Source organism: Bison bison, unplaced genomic scaffold (assembly GCF_000754665.1).
Source record: "Bison bison bison isolate TAMUID 2011002044 unplaced genomic scaffold, Bison_UMD1.0 scf7180017864180, whole genome shotgun sequence".
Taxonomy (NCBI): domain Eukaryota; kingdom Metazoa; phylum Chordata; class Mammalia; order Artiodactyla; family Bovidae; genus Bison; species Bison bison.
This window is the reverse complement of record NW_011494752.1, coordinates 2,091,118-2,111,184: the sequence shown is the minus strand read 5'-3', so window position 1 is coordinate 2,111,184 and position 20,067 is coordinate 2,091,118. Positions and strand designations below refer to the sequence as shown.

At 38.9% G+C, this 20,067-nt stretch overlaps 1 protein-coding gene across 1 annotated transcript in view; it reads right to left on the bottom strand.

Moving 5' to 3' along the window:
• Nucleotides 1-19,576: 19,576 nt before the first annotated feature.
• Nucleotides 19,577-20,067, bottom strand: part of KRT39 (keratin 39) — a 6,528-nt gene continuing 6,037 nt past the window's right edge. The window contains exon 7 of the mRNA XM_010843126.1: nucleotides 19,577-19,838. Coding sequence (XP_010841428.1) covers nucleotides 19,577-19,838 — 262 coding nt within the window. The remainder of the gene's footprint in view (nucleotides 19,839-20,067) is intronic.

Here is a 20,067-nt window from a genome sequence, read left to right as displayed (position 1 = left end):
AGTGTCAGACTTTATTTTTTGGGCTCCAAAATCACTGCAGATGGTGACTGCAGTCATGAAATTAAAAGACGCTTACTCCTTGGAAGAAAAGTTATGACCAACCTAGATAGCATATTCAAAAGCAGAGACATTACTTTGCCAACAAAGATCTTCTAGTCAAGGCTATGGTTTTTCCAGTGGTCATGTACGGATGTGAGAGTTGGACTGTGAAGAAAGTTGAGCCCCGAAGAATTGATGCTTTTGAACTGTGGTGTTGGAGAAGACTCTTGAGAGTCCCTTGGACTGCAAGGAGACCCAACCAGTCCATTCTGAAGGAGATCAGCCTTGGGATTTCTTTGGAAGGAATGATGCTAAAGCTGAAACTCCAGTACTTTGGCCACCTCATGTGAAGAGTTGACTCATTGGAAAAGACTCTGATGCTGGGAGGGATTGGGGCCAAGAGGAGAAGGGGACGACAGAGGATGAGATGGCTGGATGGCATCACTGACTCGATGGACGTGAGTCTGAGTGAACTCAGGGAGTTGGTGATGGACAGGGAGGCCTGGCATGCTGCAATTCATGGGGTCGCAAAGAGTTGGACACGACTGAGTGACTGAACTGAACTGACTGAATATTCCATTGTATATTGGGTTGGCCAAAAAGTTTGTTTGAATTTTTCTGTACTATCTTTTGGAAAAACTGAAATGAACTTTTTGGTCAACCCAGTATATACTATATGGCACATCTTATCCACTCACCTGTGATGGGTACTTCAGTTTCTTCCATATCTTGGATATTATAAATAATTCTGCAATAAATATTGGGGTTCATATATCTTTTCAAATTAGTGTTTTCATTTTCTTTGGATAAATACCCAGGAGAAGAATTGCTAGATCATATGGTGACTCAATTTTTAACTTTTTGGGGAAACTCCATACTCTTTTCTAGTGGCTGAACCAATTCACATTCCCACAAACAGTGCATGAGGATGCCCTTTTCTCTACATCCTCTCCAACACTTGTTATTTCTTGTCTTTTTGATAATAGCCATCTGAACGGTCTGAGGTGACATTTCATTGTGGTTTTGATTTGTATTTCGTTGATGATTAGTGATGTTGAACATCTTTTCATGTATCCATTGGTCATCTGTATGTCTTCTTTGCAGAAATGTCAGGTCCTCTGCTCATTTAATTGGATTGTTTGTTTTCTGATGTTGGGTTGTATGAGCTCTTTATATATTTTGGATATTAACCTCTTATCAGACGTATCATTTGCAAATATCTTCTCCCATTCAGTAAGCTGACTTTTTGTTTTGTTGATTGTTTCCTTCACTGTGCAAAAGCTTTTTAGTTTAATGTAGTCTCTTTCTATATTTCTGCTTTTGTTGCTCTTACCCAAGGAGACAGATCCAAAAAAAATATTTCTTAGACCAATGTTAAAGTGAGTACTGCGTATGTCTCCTTCCAAGAGTTTTCAGGTCTTACATTTAAATCTGTAGTCCATTTCGAGTTTATTTTTGTATGTGGTGTGAGAAAATGTTCTAGTTTCATTGTTCTACGTGTAACTGTCCAGTTTTCCCAGCACCACTTATTGAAGAGATTTCCCCTCCCCCCGTGGCATATTCTTGCCTCCTTTGTTGTAGAATAACTAATCAGAAGTGCATGGGTTTATTTCTGGGTTCTCTATCCTGGATCTATGTGTGTTTTTGTGCTAGAACCATGCTGTTTTGATTATTGTAATTTTGTAGTAATAGTTTGAAATCAAGGAGTGTGATACCTCCTGCTTTGTTCTTTCTCAAGATTACTTTGGCTGTTTGGGGTCTTTTGTGTTTCCATACAAATTTGGGGTTATTTATTAGAATCTTGTTTGGATAGCTTTTACTTTTAGTTCAGTGTGGTTCATGTTTGTAGCAGAACCAGTGTATGGAAGACTATGGGAAAGTCCTTACACACCAGGATTCTTCCCCATTTGGCAGTTGTCAGTGCCTGAAATTCAACCATTTATTGTGTATGGTTCACCAAAATATTGTTTCTTATTAAAAAAAAAACTTAATGTATTGTTTGCTTTTTTATTCATTCATCCACTCATTGAACAAATATCTGGTGAATCTAAATGATTAGAGCACAAAAAGCAAGGGAGAAAGTAGAATGAGATGAGCTGGCAGTACACACGGCTGCTGGGTTGTTCTGGGGTTTTTCAACTCTGCTAACTATTTTGAGCTTCAGCATGAGAGTCGTGGAAAACCAGAGGCAAATTTTAATCAAGGGAGTGCCATGGAGTGGTCATATTTGTGTTTTAAAAAGATAACCCCTTCTTCCTTGTAGAGAATGAATGAGAAAAAAGAGTAAATTATGGGGATCAGCTGGTAGGCTATTACAATTGTGCAGAAGAGAGAAAATGGTAGGTTATTATTTATTTTTTGTGGAAGAATTATTTAGAGCAGTAGCACAGCATTTATTAGTTTTCTACCCCGAAGAGCATATTGAATAAAATTCAGCTTATTACAGACTCTTAAGGCATCTATTGCATGTGTAGGCTGCATTCATATATTTTATAGGATTATATAATAAGCAATGTTTATTGTGCTATCTTAAACTCTACATGCTTGATAATATTCTAATCAGTATTCTTTTAGATAGGAAGTAGTTATATATCCAAAGAGCTGACTCATTGGAAAAGACCCTGATGCTGGAAAAAATTGAAGGCAAAAGGAGAAGAGGGTGACAGAGGATGAGATGGCTAGGAAGAATCACTGACTCAGTGGACATGAACTTGAGCAAATTCTGGGCGATGGTGGAGGACAGGGAAGCCTGGCATGCTTCAGTCCATGGGGTTTCAAAGAGTTGGACATGATGTAGGGACTTAAGAGCAACAATCACCGTCATATATTTCAGTGAAGTGTTTTTTATTCAAGGCTCTTGTTTCATTGCCAGATTACTACGATGGACTAAATGAAAGAATTAAAGCAGTGAAAGGAGAAAGACTTGCCTAAAGTTGTCCAGTGAGTCAGTGGCAGAGGTGCCATGGAGCCCAGCTCCCCACATAACCACTGGCTTCATATTTCAGCTGTGTTTACAGCCACTTCTTGTGTGTTTATAGTATCTTTGAAGATTTACTTCTAGTAGCTCCTTGCTATCAGAGAAGGCAATGGCATCCCACTCCAGTACTCTTGCTTGGAAAATCCCATGGACGGAGGAGCCTGGTGGGCTGCCATCCATGGGGTTGCACAGAGTCGGACATGACTGAAGTGACTTAGCAGTAGCATCTCCTTTCTATGGCATCACCGACTCAATGGACATGGGTTTGGGTTGGACTCCGGGAGTCGGTGACAGACAGCGAGGCCTGGCGTGCTGTGGTTCATTGGGTCACAAAGAGTCGGACATGACTGTGCGACTGAACTGAACATAAGCTCCTTTCTACATTTGTGGATGATGTTCTCCTTATCTATTTTCCTGCCTATTAATATGCTCCATGATTTGACTTTTGACAAAATTAAACTTATTCTTTCCTCTTTCTTTCCTTTTTTTTTTTGGGTACAGAAGATTGCTCTTTCTATGCTTCCAGTTTCAAAGATCTCTCCATAGCCTTTGAAAAGTCTTGATGATACTGCACCTTTTCTATATCTTTGTTACGGTGTGGATTAGCAGAAAAGGCTTTGGGCTGGGGGTTAAGTCTCTGCTTACTATTAGGTTAAAAGCACTGGGTGTTCTTAACTTCTCTACTCCCAGCTTTTTCTTATCATTAAAATGGGACTAATAATTTCCCTTGTAATTAATAGAGCTGATATAAACAGTGAATGTATATGAGGTCTGTGATGGATGTATGTATATGAGCCTTGTAATCTGTAAACTGCAGTATGCAGATGAGGGCAGAAGATGGTGATAATTGTAAAACCTTTTGTCTGGCCTGCAGCCATGACCCCACAGGTCTAGGGAGAGGGGTCAATAAAGTTGTCAGGCAGTCACAAGAGCTAGATAAAAACTCCAATATAAAAGGCATGGCTAATTCACTTTGCTGTATAGCAGAAACTAACACAACATTGTAAAGCAACTTTATTCCAATTTATAAAAGGCATACTTCTGTCTCCAGGTGAATTAAAAATTAAACATTAGTTGCAAGAGTTTATATTTTATCAATAAAGTTCATGTAAAGGTCAGCCTAAGTTTATGCTGATGAATGTTCTGCTTACCAGCTTTAAGTTTAAATTCTGACTTCGCTATTTGCTACCCAACCCCTTCAGACCTCAATATCCACAAATGTGAGCTTAGATTAATACTCACCTCTGATTGATGAGGTTATTGTATAAATTAAATTAGATAATCCATCTCATATAAAAATGCCTAGTGGTCTTGTTTTGTTATATTTGTTCATTTGTTTTGTTTTTTAGATTCCACATACAAGTGTAAACACAGAGTACTTGTCCTTCTTTGACTTATCTCATTAAGTAGAATTCTATCCATGTTGTGGCAAATGGCAAGATTTCATTCTTTTTTTATGGCTAAGTAATATTCCATGATATACACATCTTCTTTAGCCATTCATCAGTTGGTGGGCACTAAGAGATACAAATGACTAGTTATAATATGAATAAATTCCATGGATGTACAGCACAAAGAATATAATCAATAACTTTGTAGAGAGTGTACCCTATAAAGTTTTGAATTACTATGTTGTACACCTGAAACTAATACAAGTCAACTATTCTTCAATTTAAAAAAAATAAAAGAAAAATATGAACAGAGAAAAAAAGCTCAGTTGGTTCTATTGTTAAAACACATTTGTAGTGCATGTGTGTGTGCAACAGCATACTCTAATTTGCACAACTCAACCACATAAAAGCAAACAACCTGATTAAAAGGAAAACAGAGGAACTGAATTGAAAGTTTTCCAAAGAAGATACACAGATGGCCAACAAACCCATGAAAAGATGCTCAACTTTACTAATTATCAGGGAAATGTAAATCAAAAACGCAATGAGATTATCACCTCCCCCCTGTTAGAATGGCAATTATCAAAATGATAAGAAATCACAAGTGTTGAAGAGTATGTGGAGAAAAGGGAACCCTCATACATTGTGGGTGGGGATGTAAACTGATGCAGCCACTATGGAAAACTGAACGGAGATTCCTCAAAAAACTAAGAATGCAGATGCCATACTCATTTGCTCAGCTGTGGCCAACTCTTTGCGACCCCATCAGTTGTAGTCCACCAGGCTCCTCCGTCAATTAAATTTTCCAGGCAAGAATACTGGAGTGGGTCACCATTTCCTTCTCCAGGGGGCAGCTGCCATACGATCCAGCTATTTCACTTGTGGGTATTTCTCCAAAGAAAATGAGAACGCTAATTTGACAAAGATATATAAACCCCAATATTCATTCATTCCAGTATTGTTTACAGTGGTCAAGATGTGGAGACAACTTGTGTCTATCAGTGGATGAATCAGTAAAGGTGATATGGTATACACATACACACACACACACACACAGTAGAATACTGCTCAGCTGCATGAAAAAAAGAATTCTTGACGTGTGTGACAACATGGATGGAACTTGAGGGTATTATGCTAATTGAAATAGGTCAGGTGGAGAGAAACAAATATTGTATGATTTCATTTATTTGTGAAATCTAGAAAACAAAACAAATGAACACACGAAATGGAAACAAACTCATAGAGATTAGATTCATGGTTACTGGGGGGAGGCAAGTTGCAGGGAGGATGAAATGGGTGAAGAGGACCAATTGCATGATGATGAATGGTAAATAGACTTGTGGTGCTAATCACTTTGTAGTGTATGCAAATATCCAAATTAATTATGATGTTGTACCTGTGAAATTTATATAATATTCTGTGTCAACTTGGCCTCCATAGAATATTAAACTACCAAGTGCCAGTTTTATCCAAATTTTAGATACGGATTTGACAAACATGAATTTGAAGCATAAAAGTAATAATTTCACAATTTGAAGGCAATTGGGAGACTACTGCAGATATTGCTCACTATTTACCAAAATTCAATATTTATTCAGCCATAGAAATGGAATTTTGGTCAAGCACATGCCTGTCTAACCATACTAGTTTTCTTAGCTTTGTTTAAATTTAGCCATGGTGGTATATCTAAGTTCTTTCCAGTGAAGTACAGTCAGAAGTGTGGGTGCCAACTTACAGGCTGTGGCTTTGTTCCTGAGGGTGTGCCTCCTCAGTGTTCTCTTTCTTCTTCCCACCAGCTGAAATCCGAGAGAACATCTGTGATTTATGCAGACTACATCAATGCCTAGGGCTGGAGTTATGATACAGGAGGATAAACGTGGGTCCTTCAATCAACAATGTAGAGCAGATGTGTCTGCCAACCTGGGATACTCACCTTGGACTATTAAAAAGGGAACAATAAACTTCGGTGATTTTGTCTCTTAAAAAGAGAATACTCTGTTTTGGTCAGGTAAAATGAGCCTAAATCACACTATGTTCTGGCTTTGGATCCAGTTTGCTGGGAAGTTATATTTTTTTAAATAGAATGCTCTAAATTTATGGACTTTATTTCAATATCCTGGGTGCCTTTTTTTTTTGGCTGCATCTTACACTATGCAGGATCTTAGTTCCCCAACCAGAGACCAAACCCGTGCTTACTGCAGTAGAAGCACAAAATCTTGACCACTGGGCCACCAGGGAAGTCCCAGCCTGAGTGCATTTTAAAGTCTCACTTTTTTTTTTACATAGATTATATCCTAAATATAATTCCCAGTTTCTTTATTTGGTATATTTTATTCTTACTCTTACTATGTTATCTGTTTAAAGTTATTTATACTTTAGGGTGGATGCTATGTCCATTCTCAGGTTTCCAGAACATTCCATATGTTACAATGTGTTATAATAACTGAGGTTTAAAAGGTAGGGTGGAGCAGTGTGCCAGTCTTCACTAGGGAGGCTTTGCCTGTGTCCTATTTCTTTGGAGCAGGTGAAAGTCATCCCCAAATGTCTCTTGTTATATCTCACTCCCAATCTTTCCCTACCCTCTCTCTGTCTTCCTCATTTCTTGCACGAACTATGACTCCTTCCCTCCTGCTTTTTCTTTCATTTCTCTTCCAGAATTAGAGGAGACATCAGGGGAGAGTGGTCAAGTTGGTTGGAGGGACAGAATCATTCCAGCTAGTTGTCCTTTTTCTTTAATATTGAGATCATAACACGTCAGGCTTCCCTGGAAGCTCAGCTGGTAAACAATCTGCCTGCAATGCTGGAGACCCCAGTTTGATTCCTGGGTCAGGAAGATCTGCTGGAGAAGGGATAGGCTACCAACTCCAGTATTCTTGGGCTTCCCTGGTGGCTCAGCTGGTAAAGAATCCGCTTTCAACCTGGGAGACCTGGCTTTGATCCCTGAGTTGGGAAGATCCCCTGGAATAAGGGAAAGGCTACCCACTTCAGTACATGGGATCGCAGAGAGTCAGACATGACTGAGTGACTTTCACTTTCTTTTCACAAGTTGATTAGGGAATAAATTCTTGCCAAGTGTATATTGCTTTAGAAAGGAAGAGGTGGTTTTGCATGATGGTTTAAAGTGCAGGATCTGGAATCATGCAGTCCTGGGTTTGAATCCCAGCTCTGATACTAGCTATGCTAAATTTTGAATGATTCATGCCCCAGGCTCCTCATTTGTAAAATGAGCAGTGTAGTAAAAGCACCAGGAAAACACTAAACACTTTGTCTCCAACATAGGAAGTACTCAGTAAATGTTACTTGTTATTATTGTTGCTATAAAAAGATGACCCATAGAAGGTTATGGAGCATGTTTACATCTTCAAATTATTAGTTAAGGTAGAAATCTAAATATATACTATCATTACATCAGTTGTGTTCCCTGAGGCTCAAGTATAACAGGGAAACATGATTTCATGTTGAAATGATTTAAACACTCATGCCTTTATATGCACCAATCTCCAGTTTTGGCTTTTGGTGTTCTATGGAGATAATGCATGAGACTCCCCTCTCCAGGTTTACCTTTGATTCAGTTGTTAGATAAGGGTGGCAGACAGTAATGCTCCTCTAAAGATGTCCATTAATACCTAGAAGCTGTGCACATGTATGCTACATGGTAAAGTGGAATTAAGGATGCAGACGGAATTAAGATTGCAAACAAGATGGTCCTAAAATAGGGAGGTTTTCTAGAATTATTCGGTTGGACTTGATGTAGCCTCATGTGTCTGTAAAAGTGGAAGAGGGAGGTAGAAGAGTGAGTCAGAGAAGGGTTCAGAGTGATGAGATAGCTGACTTTGAAGATGGAAGGGACACACAAGTCAAGGAATGAGGGAAACTGGAAAAGGCAAGGGAACAGATTCTCCTCTGGGATCTCCAGGAAGGAAAATGGTTCAGCCAACACCTTTTTTTTTTTAAGCCCAGTGAGATCCATGTCAGACATCAGACTTCTGAAATAGAGAACTGTGAGACAACAAGTGTATGTTGTTTTGAGCCATTAAGTTCGTGCTAATTTGTTACAGAGGCCATAGAAAGTTAATACAGCATGTATATATGTGTGTATAACATTGCAAGTAGGAATTCTAGCGACTGATTTTGGCTGAAGATTAAATTAAGACCGATAGACTATTTTCCCATGTCACTTATAAAACATATATTTTCAATGCACATATATAATATGGAGTTTTAAATTATTACCATGGCAGCAAAGGTGATTGCAGTGACTACTTCGTAAACTCTACATTATTCAAATTATAGGCAAATTTTTAAATTTACAAATTAATTTATGTATTATACCTCACAGAATTAGAATGTAAATCACGTTAACTTGAACATTTCACAAGTGAGTTTGTTGAAAAGTATAAAATTAATAAAAATCAAGGTTTTTCCTGAAGATGCAAGGTGTACATGGTACCATGGTTAGGGTGGATGCAAATATTTTTTTCTTTACACCCAAGTCCATCTCCCACCTGATCTCATTCTCTGTCCACGTGTTTTTAACTCCCCTGTGGACTTTGCTCTCAGACAAACCTGAACTGTGGGTTTCTCTGTCACTAATTACTGTTTACTGCATAAGCTTCATATCATTAGTATGAAGTGATGGTGCACTAGCTGGACAGTGGACATAATACCTGCATTCTGCTCCCATTGAATATTCAGTTCTATTTGGGTGAGCTCCAAATGATCTCTTCGAATATCTCACTCTGTGGCCACCAGACCATACATTTTTCTTCCTTATTTTTTTCTGTTTCTCCCAATTTCTCCCCTGAAGTCACAAACATAGCATCTTCTACTTTTACTATCTAAACCTAATATTACACTTGATTTCTTTTCTGATAACTAATGCCCCCAAATTTGTAGCCTTCATTAAACATGATTCTGGGGATGGATTTTCAATATCCTATCCTATCCCCCCTTTCCCTGTTAATCTCAGGATGGATCAGAACCAGAAACCCCCTAGAGCTTTAGTGGCCCCTGAAGCTGATGAAGCCACAAGTCATCTGTTGGAAACATGAGTATCTTGTAGCCATTGTTTCAACCCTGTGTTTATCATGAATATGAAAAGGATTAGAATGATATTTAGTTTTGATATGCACTTCTCTGATAATTAGTGATGTTGAGCATCTTTTCATGTGCCTCTTGGCCATCTGTTTATCTGATTTGGAAAAATGTCTATTTAGATCTTTGGCTTATTTTTTGATTGAGTTGTTTGTTTGTTTGTTTGTTTTCATGATATTGGGTTGTGTGAGCTGTTTGTATGTTTTGAGATTAATCCCTCGTCCATTGCAAATATTTTTCTTGCCCTGGGATTTCTTTGGAAGGAATGATGCTAAAGCTGAAACTCCAGCACTTTGGCCACCTCATGCGAAGAGTTGACTCATTGGAAAAGACTCTGATGCTGGGAGGGATTGGGGGCAGGAGGAGAAGGGGACGGCAGAGGATGAGATGGCTGGATGGCATCACTGACTCGATGGATGTGAGTCTGGATGAGCTCTGGGAGCTGGTGATGGACAGGGAGGCCTGGCGTGCTGCGATTCATGGGGTTGCAAAGAGTCGGACACGACTGAGCGACTGAACTGAACTGAAGGGTTGTCTTTTCATCTTGTTTATGGTTGTCTTTGCTGTGCAAAAGCTTTTAAGTTTAATTAGGTCCCATTTGTTTATTTTTGTTTTTATTTTCATTACTGTAGCAGGTGGGTCAAAAAAGATCTAGCAGCTTGGTGCTCTGTGGTGACCTAGATGGGTGGGATAGAGGAGGGTGGAGGGGGGTCCAAAAGGGAGGAGATATATGTATAATACAAATAGCTGATTCACTTTGTTGTACCGCTGAAACCAACACAACATTAAAGCAACTATACCCCAATTAAAAAGAAATGAGGTTTTCCTGATAGTTCTCCAATGAAGACCTCTTGGTTTATGTCTGGTGGAGTTGAACCACTGCATGCCAACCTTCAAACAATAAACTTTACATGAACCCAGCAAACATAACTGCTGTGGTTAGACTGAGATGAGGTGGAGATGCTCTTTAGAAAGGCTCTGTCTGATTACCAAGGCAAAGCATTTCCAGGGTGACACTCCTCTGAGCAGTCACAGTGGTCCATCTCTGTTCTCAAGCTGATGGGTCTAGGAGCATCATTATTATTAGTGTACCAGAACCAGAGGAACGTTCAAGAGCTGATTCGTAGTAACCTAACTATTAAGTGACAGTTGAGTGAGCTAGAATGCAAATGTAATTAATTTAACATTGAGAGATGATCCATTCTGCAGCCAGAAAATTCCCGTCTACACCTTCTTTATTGTATTGGAGAAACCAATTTGTGGTGTGGAGGTTGTTCAGCAAAATGGACCCAGATGAGAGATGCTGGGTTTTCATAATGAAGCCTCAGGAACCACCCCGACTCTCCATGTACTGTGATTGTGTTCAGTGTTGGTCTTTCATAGATTGGGCTGGTTATGAACACCATTGATTTGTTTTTAGGGGTCCCCTTCTTCAGACCTCTATGACACACACGTTATTTCTTTAAACATTTATGCCTTGATTGGGCCACAGATACTGTATTGTCAAACTTGAGTGATTAGGCTCAGGTCTTTTGGCATATATTAATGGAAGACTTGAATTTATTCCAATTTTAACTTGAGTGATTAATAACCGTATGACACTGAGCGAGTGGACTTCCGTAAGCTTTGGTTCACTTATCAGTAAGGTGAGAATGATAATAATAATAGTAGTATTACAGGTTTGTTTTGAGATTGAGAGACAAAATTCATGTAAAGCTCTTAGCACAGTTATGCTAGGAGAATGGTCACCAGTCCTATCTGAACTGTTCTGTCATAGCCATATTCCACAACAGTAATCCTATTTACAAGGCTGGCTTCAAACTATTTTCCATCCTCCTCCTGGGTCATCTTCTTCCTATTGACTGCCAAAGACTGTGAAGGTTGACATATTAAGAAGAGGTCATTTCCATCTGAGTTCCATAACATTCTGGAAAATAGAAGAGTTAGACCTATATGTGGCAATCATTCACTATGTGTATGTAATACGTCAAAACAACTTGAATGTAGGTGATGTTTATTAAAAAGTAACATATAGATTTCATCTTAAATCTAGAACTTTCATTAGTTATCAGGATGGCTTTCCATTTTCTGTACCATTGCCAGATCAACGGAAATACTTCATTAGCTCAAATGTGGGTATTTTGCCCATTGAATGTACACTTCTCAAAGCAACGCAGTGAAGTCATACTCACAGTGTTGCCAGGTACTAGGCAGGCTTTCAGAGCTTTGCTTGCATTAATTAGTTTCATCATCTCAACCCTATGACGTCGAAGCTATTAATAGGCAGTGGAGATAGAGAAGTTAGGTAAGTTGCCCAAGATCTCATGGTAGGTGGCAGGGAAGGGCTGGGAATCAGACCCAGCTAGTCTAACTTCAAGTATTTGTTCTTAATCAGCATGTGACTCTGCTTCTTAGCTAGAGATGGCCAACGTTCTCTTCTGGCTTTTTCTGATGCTTTGGTAGGGGTCACGGGTTCTGAATTTTCTTTTTTTTTTTTTAATTTTATTTAATTTTTAAACTTTACATAATTGGATTAGTTTTGCCAAATATCAAAATGAACTCGATCAAGTTAGAGTCTTCCTGAATGCTGTAATTTTTATTTGCCTTCTACTGTGAGATTTTTCTCTGCACCCACAAAGCTATGCTGAGGGATGGGGAGGGATGGTCTCTTGGACTGTGGTGGTTAAGAAGGCAGGCATAGTTAGTTTTTTCAGATGGGTCAGTAGAAAATGAGTTGACAAACACTTATTCTCCACTGAGATGCAGAGAGAAGACCTTTCTATTGTTACATACAAGTGAGAGATAGGCGGGTCTCTATAACCAAATACATGGCTTTGGAGAAATTCAGTCCCAAGAGGGTCTTCTGGGCCTGTAGCCTTAAGTTGCTTCTCCAAGGGCAACACGTATCGAATTAGTAGGTACAATCCTCTCCAGTGTAACTCACAAGCATCTGCTAGACCCACCGGGCCACCACAAGGAGGTGTAACACCAGAGATCTTTGCCCCTGGCTTAGAATAAAGGCCTTCTTATTTTTTTCAGGGTACCAGTATTATGTCCAAGTTGATTGTTAGCATTGTTCTAGGCAGAGAGGGAAGAGAGAGAGAGAAAAAGAGAAAGAAGGGGAAAGGAGAGAAGGAGGAGAAGACAGATGGAGAGGAAGACAAGGGGCAAGAGAAGAAGGAAGAGGTGGAGGAACAGGAGGAGGAGGAGAATATGAAGAGAACAGTGGGAGGGCCAAGCAAACACGTTCAGAAAGTTGGCTATTGGTGACATCACCTTAATTAGAATATTTAGAAACATTGGCATATTACGTATTTTCTTATGTGCATGTAAGTGGTGGTATACGTCTTAAATGCATCACCTAAGAAAGAACTGCATATATAATGTTCAACCCCAAATGATAATTCAATTAAATAAACCTTTTCAGTGTTGCCAAATAAGGTTGTTCCCATTTGAACTGGGTGCGTGGGTTGTTCCCATGAAGCTTGTGAATCATGCATGAACACACTGGCCAGATATTTCTAGCCAGCCAAATAGCCAAACGATTCATTTCCTATAAAGTCATTTGATCACAGTGTTGAAACAATGTATCCCAGACTTGCTTGACTGATACTAACCCATGGCACTATCTCATGGACGCTGGTTGCCTTGGCCTAGGAACTCTTCCTAGCATGGATGGCATACCTCATTTCTCTTTTGGGACACTTACCTTTTCTCCCGAATTTTAATCTTTCTTCCTTCCTCTCATTTGGAAAGGGCATTTGCTTTTAAAATACCATTTATTATCAAAACTTTAATTTAATTTTTTCTTTATTTTATTTTTATTTTTTTTAAGCTCTTTATTTTGTATTCAGTTATAGCCGATTAACAATATTGTGATAGTTTTACGGGAACAGCAAAAGGACTTGGCCGTACACATACATGTATCCATTTTCCCTCAAACTCCCCTTCCATCCAGGCTGCCACATAACATTGAGCAGAGTTTCATGTGCCAACCAGTAGGCCTTGTTGATTGTCCATTTTAAATATAGAAGTGTGTACATGTCCATCCCAAATTCCCTAACTACCCCTTCCCCTTATTGCTCCCCTGGGCAACCATAAGTTTGTTCTTTGAAAACTTCAATTTTAAATCAAAACAGAGAGAATTAGGATAAACCTACTCAAACAATGAGTAAGATATTTTTCTCCATTGTTGGAGAGATGGAAATTAAGGGAATTAATAATCATAACAACATACAATTATTAGCTTATAAAGAACTTAAAGAGCTTATTGATAGCATCAAATTGCTTTTTTTAAAAATTTTATTTTATTTTTAAACTTTACAATATTGTATTAGTTTTGCCAAATATAGAAATGAATCCGCCACAGGTGTACATGTGTTCCCCATCCTGAACCCTCCTCCCTCCTCCCTCCCCATACCCTCCCTCTGGGTTGTCCCAGTGCACCAGCCCCAAGCATCCAGTATTGTGCATCGAACATGGACTGGTGACTCATTTCATACATGATATTATACATGTTTCAATGCCATTCTCCCAAATCTCCCCACCCTCTCCCTCTCCCACAGAGTCCATAAGACTGATCTATATATTTTGAAAGAAATCAGAGAGAGGAGTTGGAGACGTTTTGCCAAGTGTCATTTCCTGTGTACGTATGCAGAGGACTAGACACATTGAGTGACATCAGGAATTGTAAGGGGAACTAACCATGTTAGATCAAGAAGATTCCGGGTGAGGAGCCAGAGCACAGGGAAGTCAAATGATGCTCCTGACGATTAGACCTGAATGGCTCTGTCTTGTGGCCCAGGGTGGTTTCCATCAGACCCAGTTTCACCTCTATCTACTACAGACGCGACAAAGAGAAGCAGAAGACAGAGTACTGGATTCTCTTACTGACTGCGTAGTGATGGGCCAGTCACCTTTCTCTCTGAGTTGCAGTTTCTCCATCTCTGATACTAAAAAAAAAAAACCCAAAAAAACTATTAGATGCCACAAAAATACTTTCCTGATTTTCAAAGAGATATGAGCACTTTCATGTTCATTGTGGCACTATTCTCAGTAGCCAAGAGAAAGAAACAACCGTCTCTGTTCATTGATGGATGAATTAAAAAAAAAAAAATCACACACACACACACACATACACAAACACTCACACACTGAGCCTTAAAAAAGGGAATCCTTCAATATGTGGCAACATGTCTGAACATTACACTAAATGAAATAAGCCAAGCACAGAAGGACTAAAAATGCATAATTCCATTTATATGAATGATTTTAAATAAAGTCATTGCAACAAAGGGTAGAAGTTGCCAGGGGCTTGGATGAGGGGAAAGGGGGAAGTTACTAATCAACAAGTATAAAATTTCAGCTATACAAGATAAATACGTTCTAGAAATCTACTGTATAGTATTGTGTCTAACAAAACTGTATTGTTCACTTAAAAAATCTGTTAAGAGGGTTGATCTCATGTTAAGTGTTCTTACCACAGTAAAGTAAAATTTAAAATAAACACACTTAGTCTATGAAATTATGGACAAAGAGAACTATCAGTGCCAATGACATAAAGACTCCTGGGATGGTTTCTCACTGGAAGCAATGACAAGCAAGCTGGAGAAAGGTGCTTTGAATGGTTGAAAAATAATCTGTTGCTGCTGTGAATTGTTTCTATTCTCGGACACTGATTATATCAAGTATCAGGTGCTATTGTGACTTTCCTAAGGAAATCAAAGTACTTAAAATTCAGTCTTATTGTGTGGTGGCATTGAGTGAGTCACTTAACTTCTCTATCTGTTGGTTTCTTTATTTTTTTGTATTTTATTTTTTATTTTCTATACAAGTTTGAAAGACTATTTTCCCATTGACAGTTATTAAAAAATAACTTTATTTTGTTGGTTTCTTTATCTTTTATATGGGAATATTAATAATAACTACTTTATGGTAGTGTTTTGAGGATTAAATGAGTAGTTAATAACACTTATTAACAGATTTATTATTGATGAACCCCACTGTATAAACAGGTGGATGGATATGTGGAGAAGGAGCTGTCTGCAAGTGTGGTCATCTAGCAAGCTCATTTCAGAACCTAAAAGAAAGCCCCCGACAAAGGTATCATATCATCCAGAACTTTAAATCAAAAGGCACTTGTCAGATAGAAAGCAATGGCTTTTAGTTCAGCATACATGCCTCGGCTGAGGATATTTGTTTAAATTTGCATTTCAGGGTCCCACACCTGGAGATGCTAATGCAGGAGGTCTGGGATAGGGCCCCCAAATTTGAATGTTACAAGCTCTCCAGGGCATCTAGACGTAGTTTCTGGGTCAACTGGAGAATTTCTGGTGGAAAGTAATGCAAGAGGTTGTCACTAACCCAGTTCTTGGGGAAATTATTTTAGGCTGCTTCGTCTAACTAGAAATTTCTGTTAGTAATGGCAGTATTGATAATAATACCAACTAACAGTTACTGAATACATACTGTTCATCAGCTACTCCTTTAAGCACTTTACATGCTGTAGTTCATTTAATGCTCAGAATGATCTGGTGGTGTTACTGCTAATACCCTCATTTCACAGATGGGGAAAGTGAGGTCCAAGAAGGGTCAATAAACAGTCTGAGGTCTCACAGTGAGGAATCAGAGGTGGGATTTGAACTCAGACTCCAGAGAACATGCTGTTTCCTGATTTATGATTGACTTTTGAGCTGTGCTAAAGTTACACTTTAAATTTTTTTAATTTTGTTGACGTATATTTGGTTTAAAATGTTGTGTTTGTTTCAGGTGTACAACAAAGTGATTCAGTTATACATAGATACATATCTGTTTTTTCAGATTCTTTTTCCTTACAGGTTATTACAAAATACTTAACTTTAGTTCCTTGTGCTATATAGCAGGTCCTTGCTGGTTATTTTATATACAGTAGTAAAAACTCCTAATTTATTCCTCCTTCCTTCTCCTTTGGTAACCACAAGTTTTGTTTTTTTTTAAATCGAATTCCTCCTTTTCCTCTCTATTAGACCCTTATGTACTGTACTCCTGGCCTACACCTAACTAATAAAAAACCCTTTAACTCCCTCCTGTGGCTGTATAGGATATTAATTTAGCTTCCTGGGAAAAGTCCAGACCCACTTATCACCTTTAAAAGGTTTGGCCACTCATATACAAAGTCCAGTAGATAGTTTTATCTTCTCTTATATAGAGAAACACTTAAGAAACCCATTAGCTGTTGAGTGGTCAAACCCCCTCTTCACCACGCAGTTTCTAATAATTTACTTCAATCATGGAAGGCATGTGGGAGACTTTGCTCTGAGCAGAAGGAAGATGTCCTATTTTTGGGAAAAGTTGGCAATGGCATTGCCGTATCAGCCCAAGGTTTCTCTGAATCCAGCAAGGCTCCTAAACCCTGAGCCTTGTTGGACTCGAACCTCAGAGCAGACCGTGCAGCTCTGATCTTTCCTTAGTTGGTTTCCCAGTTAGTGTTGATGGTGTGTACAGGGTTGACTGGGGACTATCTCTGAACCAGACACAAAGGAAGAAGGTATGGAAGGAAATGACACATGCCTGGATTTCAATATAAGGAATAAAAACTCCCTTCTGCACAGCGTTTTACAGCTTATAAGACCCTTTCACTGTCATTATCTCCTTTTTAAAAGTTTATGGTACATTTTATTGAATATCAATGTTGTCACTATTTGCTTAAGACATAAGTCCCCATCACCATGAGGTATTTAGTGAGGTCAGAGAGGAGGGAGCTTTCCCTGGAATCTTATAAGATTTCAGTTTTAATGAATTTTGGAAAAATCATTGATTTTAAGGGTCATAGACCACTTGCATGGACTAAAGTTATGTTGATCACAAGATTGTTAAGGTGATTTTCATTAAAAGGTGATTTTCACCATTATCTCCATTAATCTTTCCAGCTGTGCAACAGACAGGGCCCTAGTTATTATGTCCTTTTTGTTCAAGGGCTCACACTCACACACAAGCTGATTTAAAACTCTATCTTGGAGTTTCTGACTCTAAACTGCATGCTCTTCCCACATTTCCATCCTTCAATCTGAGATAGAATGCAAGGAAGTGCTGATCAGGGGTAATATGAGCATTCAGAGTTAAAAGAGATTATTGATAGAAAAGAGATCCCTCTGGGAGTCCTGCAATCCATTTGCTTAGTGTAATTTGCTACTTGTCTGGAAGAAGTGTAAGGCTAAGCTGTGAGCTAAACAATGCTTTCATCTTTGATGTGGCCACAGCCATCAACTGATACTGATATGTGCTCTAAGACTTCAAAGATGTTTTATTGAGTAGAACTGTGGGCTTGATCACAGGAGATCTTATTCTATTCTTTTTATCCATCAAAGCCAAACACTATTAAAACTCTAAAATCATTACTGGAGAACTAAATTCATGGAGAAAGAATTTTAACATGAGATAAAAATGATAAAATTAGTTCTAGGGCTTATATAAAAATAACATTTGTATAGTACTTTTCGGCATACAGAGCAGCTTCACATAGAAACTGCATCACATAGAAACTTCATCTGATCATCACAACAACCCTGTGAAGTAGGCATGAATCTCATTTAACAAACAAGGGAATTAAATTTGATGACGGCTCAAGATTTGCCAGAGTCATGGTTAGAAAGTGGCAAGTATAGGACTTCAGGACTTTTGACTTCACATTCTGTGTGTGGGTTGAAATTACTTACTGAAACCTCTGGAAAGGTAAAAAAATTTTTGTACAGACTGATTTAAACACTCTGAGACCCTACTGTAAGAAGCTCTGATAATGGCTGGTACCTAAATGCTTTCTCACATTGGGACTGCTTGCAAGCAGGAATTATTCTTGATTACTTCTCTGCAAAGTTTGTTGCTATTGAGTCCATTTCTCTATTCTGATAGATTGAAGCAGGCATCTAAGTTATTTTTTCAAGGTGCCTGTCACAGGGAGACAGAGGAGCAGGGTAATGTCTTGAGATTTCCAGCGACATGTCCTTTGTCAAACAATCAGAACTAAAGCCCATTCCCTAAAGAATAGAAAGAGAAATAGCAAACATTTAATGAAAGGATCCAAGATATTTCTTCAAAATGCTCTGGATTCATACCCCACAAGGATTCCCGATTCTTGATGAAAATGTTTGGAGAGCCTGATGATTTACAAAATTTTGGAGAATGTGTACATCTTTAAAAATATTTTTGTGCATGGTGCTTCCCTGGCAGTCTGGTAGTGAAGACTTGGTGCTTTCAATGCAGAGGGTGCGGGTTCTATCCTTAGTCCAGGGACTAAGATGTTGCATGCCATGCAGGCAGACAAAATACATACAACAAAATACATTCACACAAACAAAAATAAAAACGAGGAAAAGCTCCAGTCTTCATCTAGAAGGAGTGCAGAGAGAGAACAGAGAATGGGAGATAAAGGACTTGAATATCCTCAAACCCATGAGTTGTAAAACTTAAAATTCAAGAAGCCCAAAACATTTGAGCATAATAAATAAAATAAGTAAAAAATTAAAAAAATATTTGAGAGCAGGCAGAGTGTGTATGTGTGGATAAACAGTCATTGAGACAACAGAGGTCAATAGGATTCAGACTCATGACTATTCAAGGAAACTAAGTATTAAAGACTTTTCTCTGTTCATGCCATACTCACATAAGCTTCTTTCTATATACAAATAAGGAGTTTAGAAGGGAAGATTTTAACTTTTCACCTTCATGTTCTGTGGCCAAAAACAACCTTCAAACTTGTCTGACCGGCTTTAGAGAGGAATGTAAGTAAACAGGCCTGAATGAACACAAGAGAACCTGCCCATCACCTGTGGAGTCAGGTAATGTAGGTCACCTCGTCACACCTACGTATCTGTGCCTGACCTTCAGATGCATGGGAAATGTGCTTCCAGAGAAATGTCATTTATTGTCGTGTTGGTGGCAATGACTTAGGGAAGGAGCAGAATAAAAAATCTTATATCTAGCAATGGGGACCCAATGTAGTAGCAAGAAACTAAGTACCTCAAGGGACTGGGGGGTTCTGGCAGAAACAAGGATTGGTCTCTCTTTCATGAATCAGAGTCATTTTTATCACCTTGGGATGTCAGGCTTTGGCAGTTCTGGTGATGAAGCAAGGCTGCACGTGCTTGTGAGAAGAAATGACTTTGCCATCCTTGATCTCCTCAGTGATGGTGCAGATTTTAACCAGAATTCTGGGCAGGATGCTGCAGGTGCTGCGGGACTCATGTATCCCACAGGGGCCTAAGGATGACATGTGAACTGGGGTTGTGCATTCCATGGTCCTGGCCTTGCTGGATATGCAAGCAAAAGGCTCATGCTTGATGGCACACGGGTGACAGGGAAGCCTAGGAAAAAACAGAATTCTGCTTGTGATTGAGGGAAGGCAATGGTGGCTATGGAGAAACATGGCAGTGGTTAATTTTTCAATATGTGTCGCTTAAAACAAGTACTTCCTAATACTTGTTTATTCATTTTGCACAAGCACCAGCGGAAGAAAAAGAATCAGACCAGACCCATGGGAAAGCAGCATCCTAGGTTTAGACGTGCTAGATTATGTAAGCTGCCATTACAGCC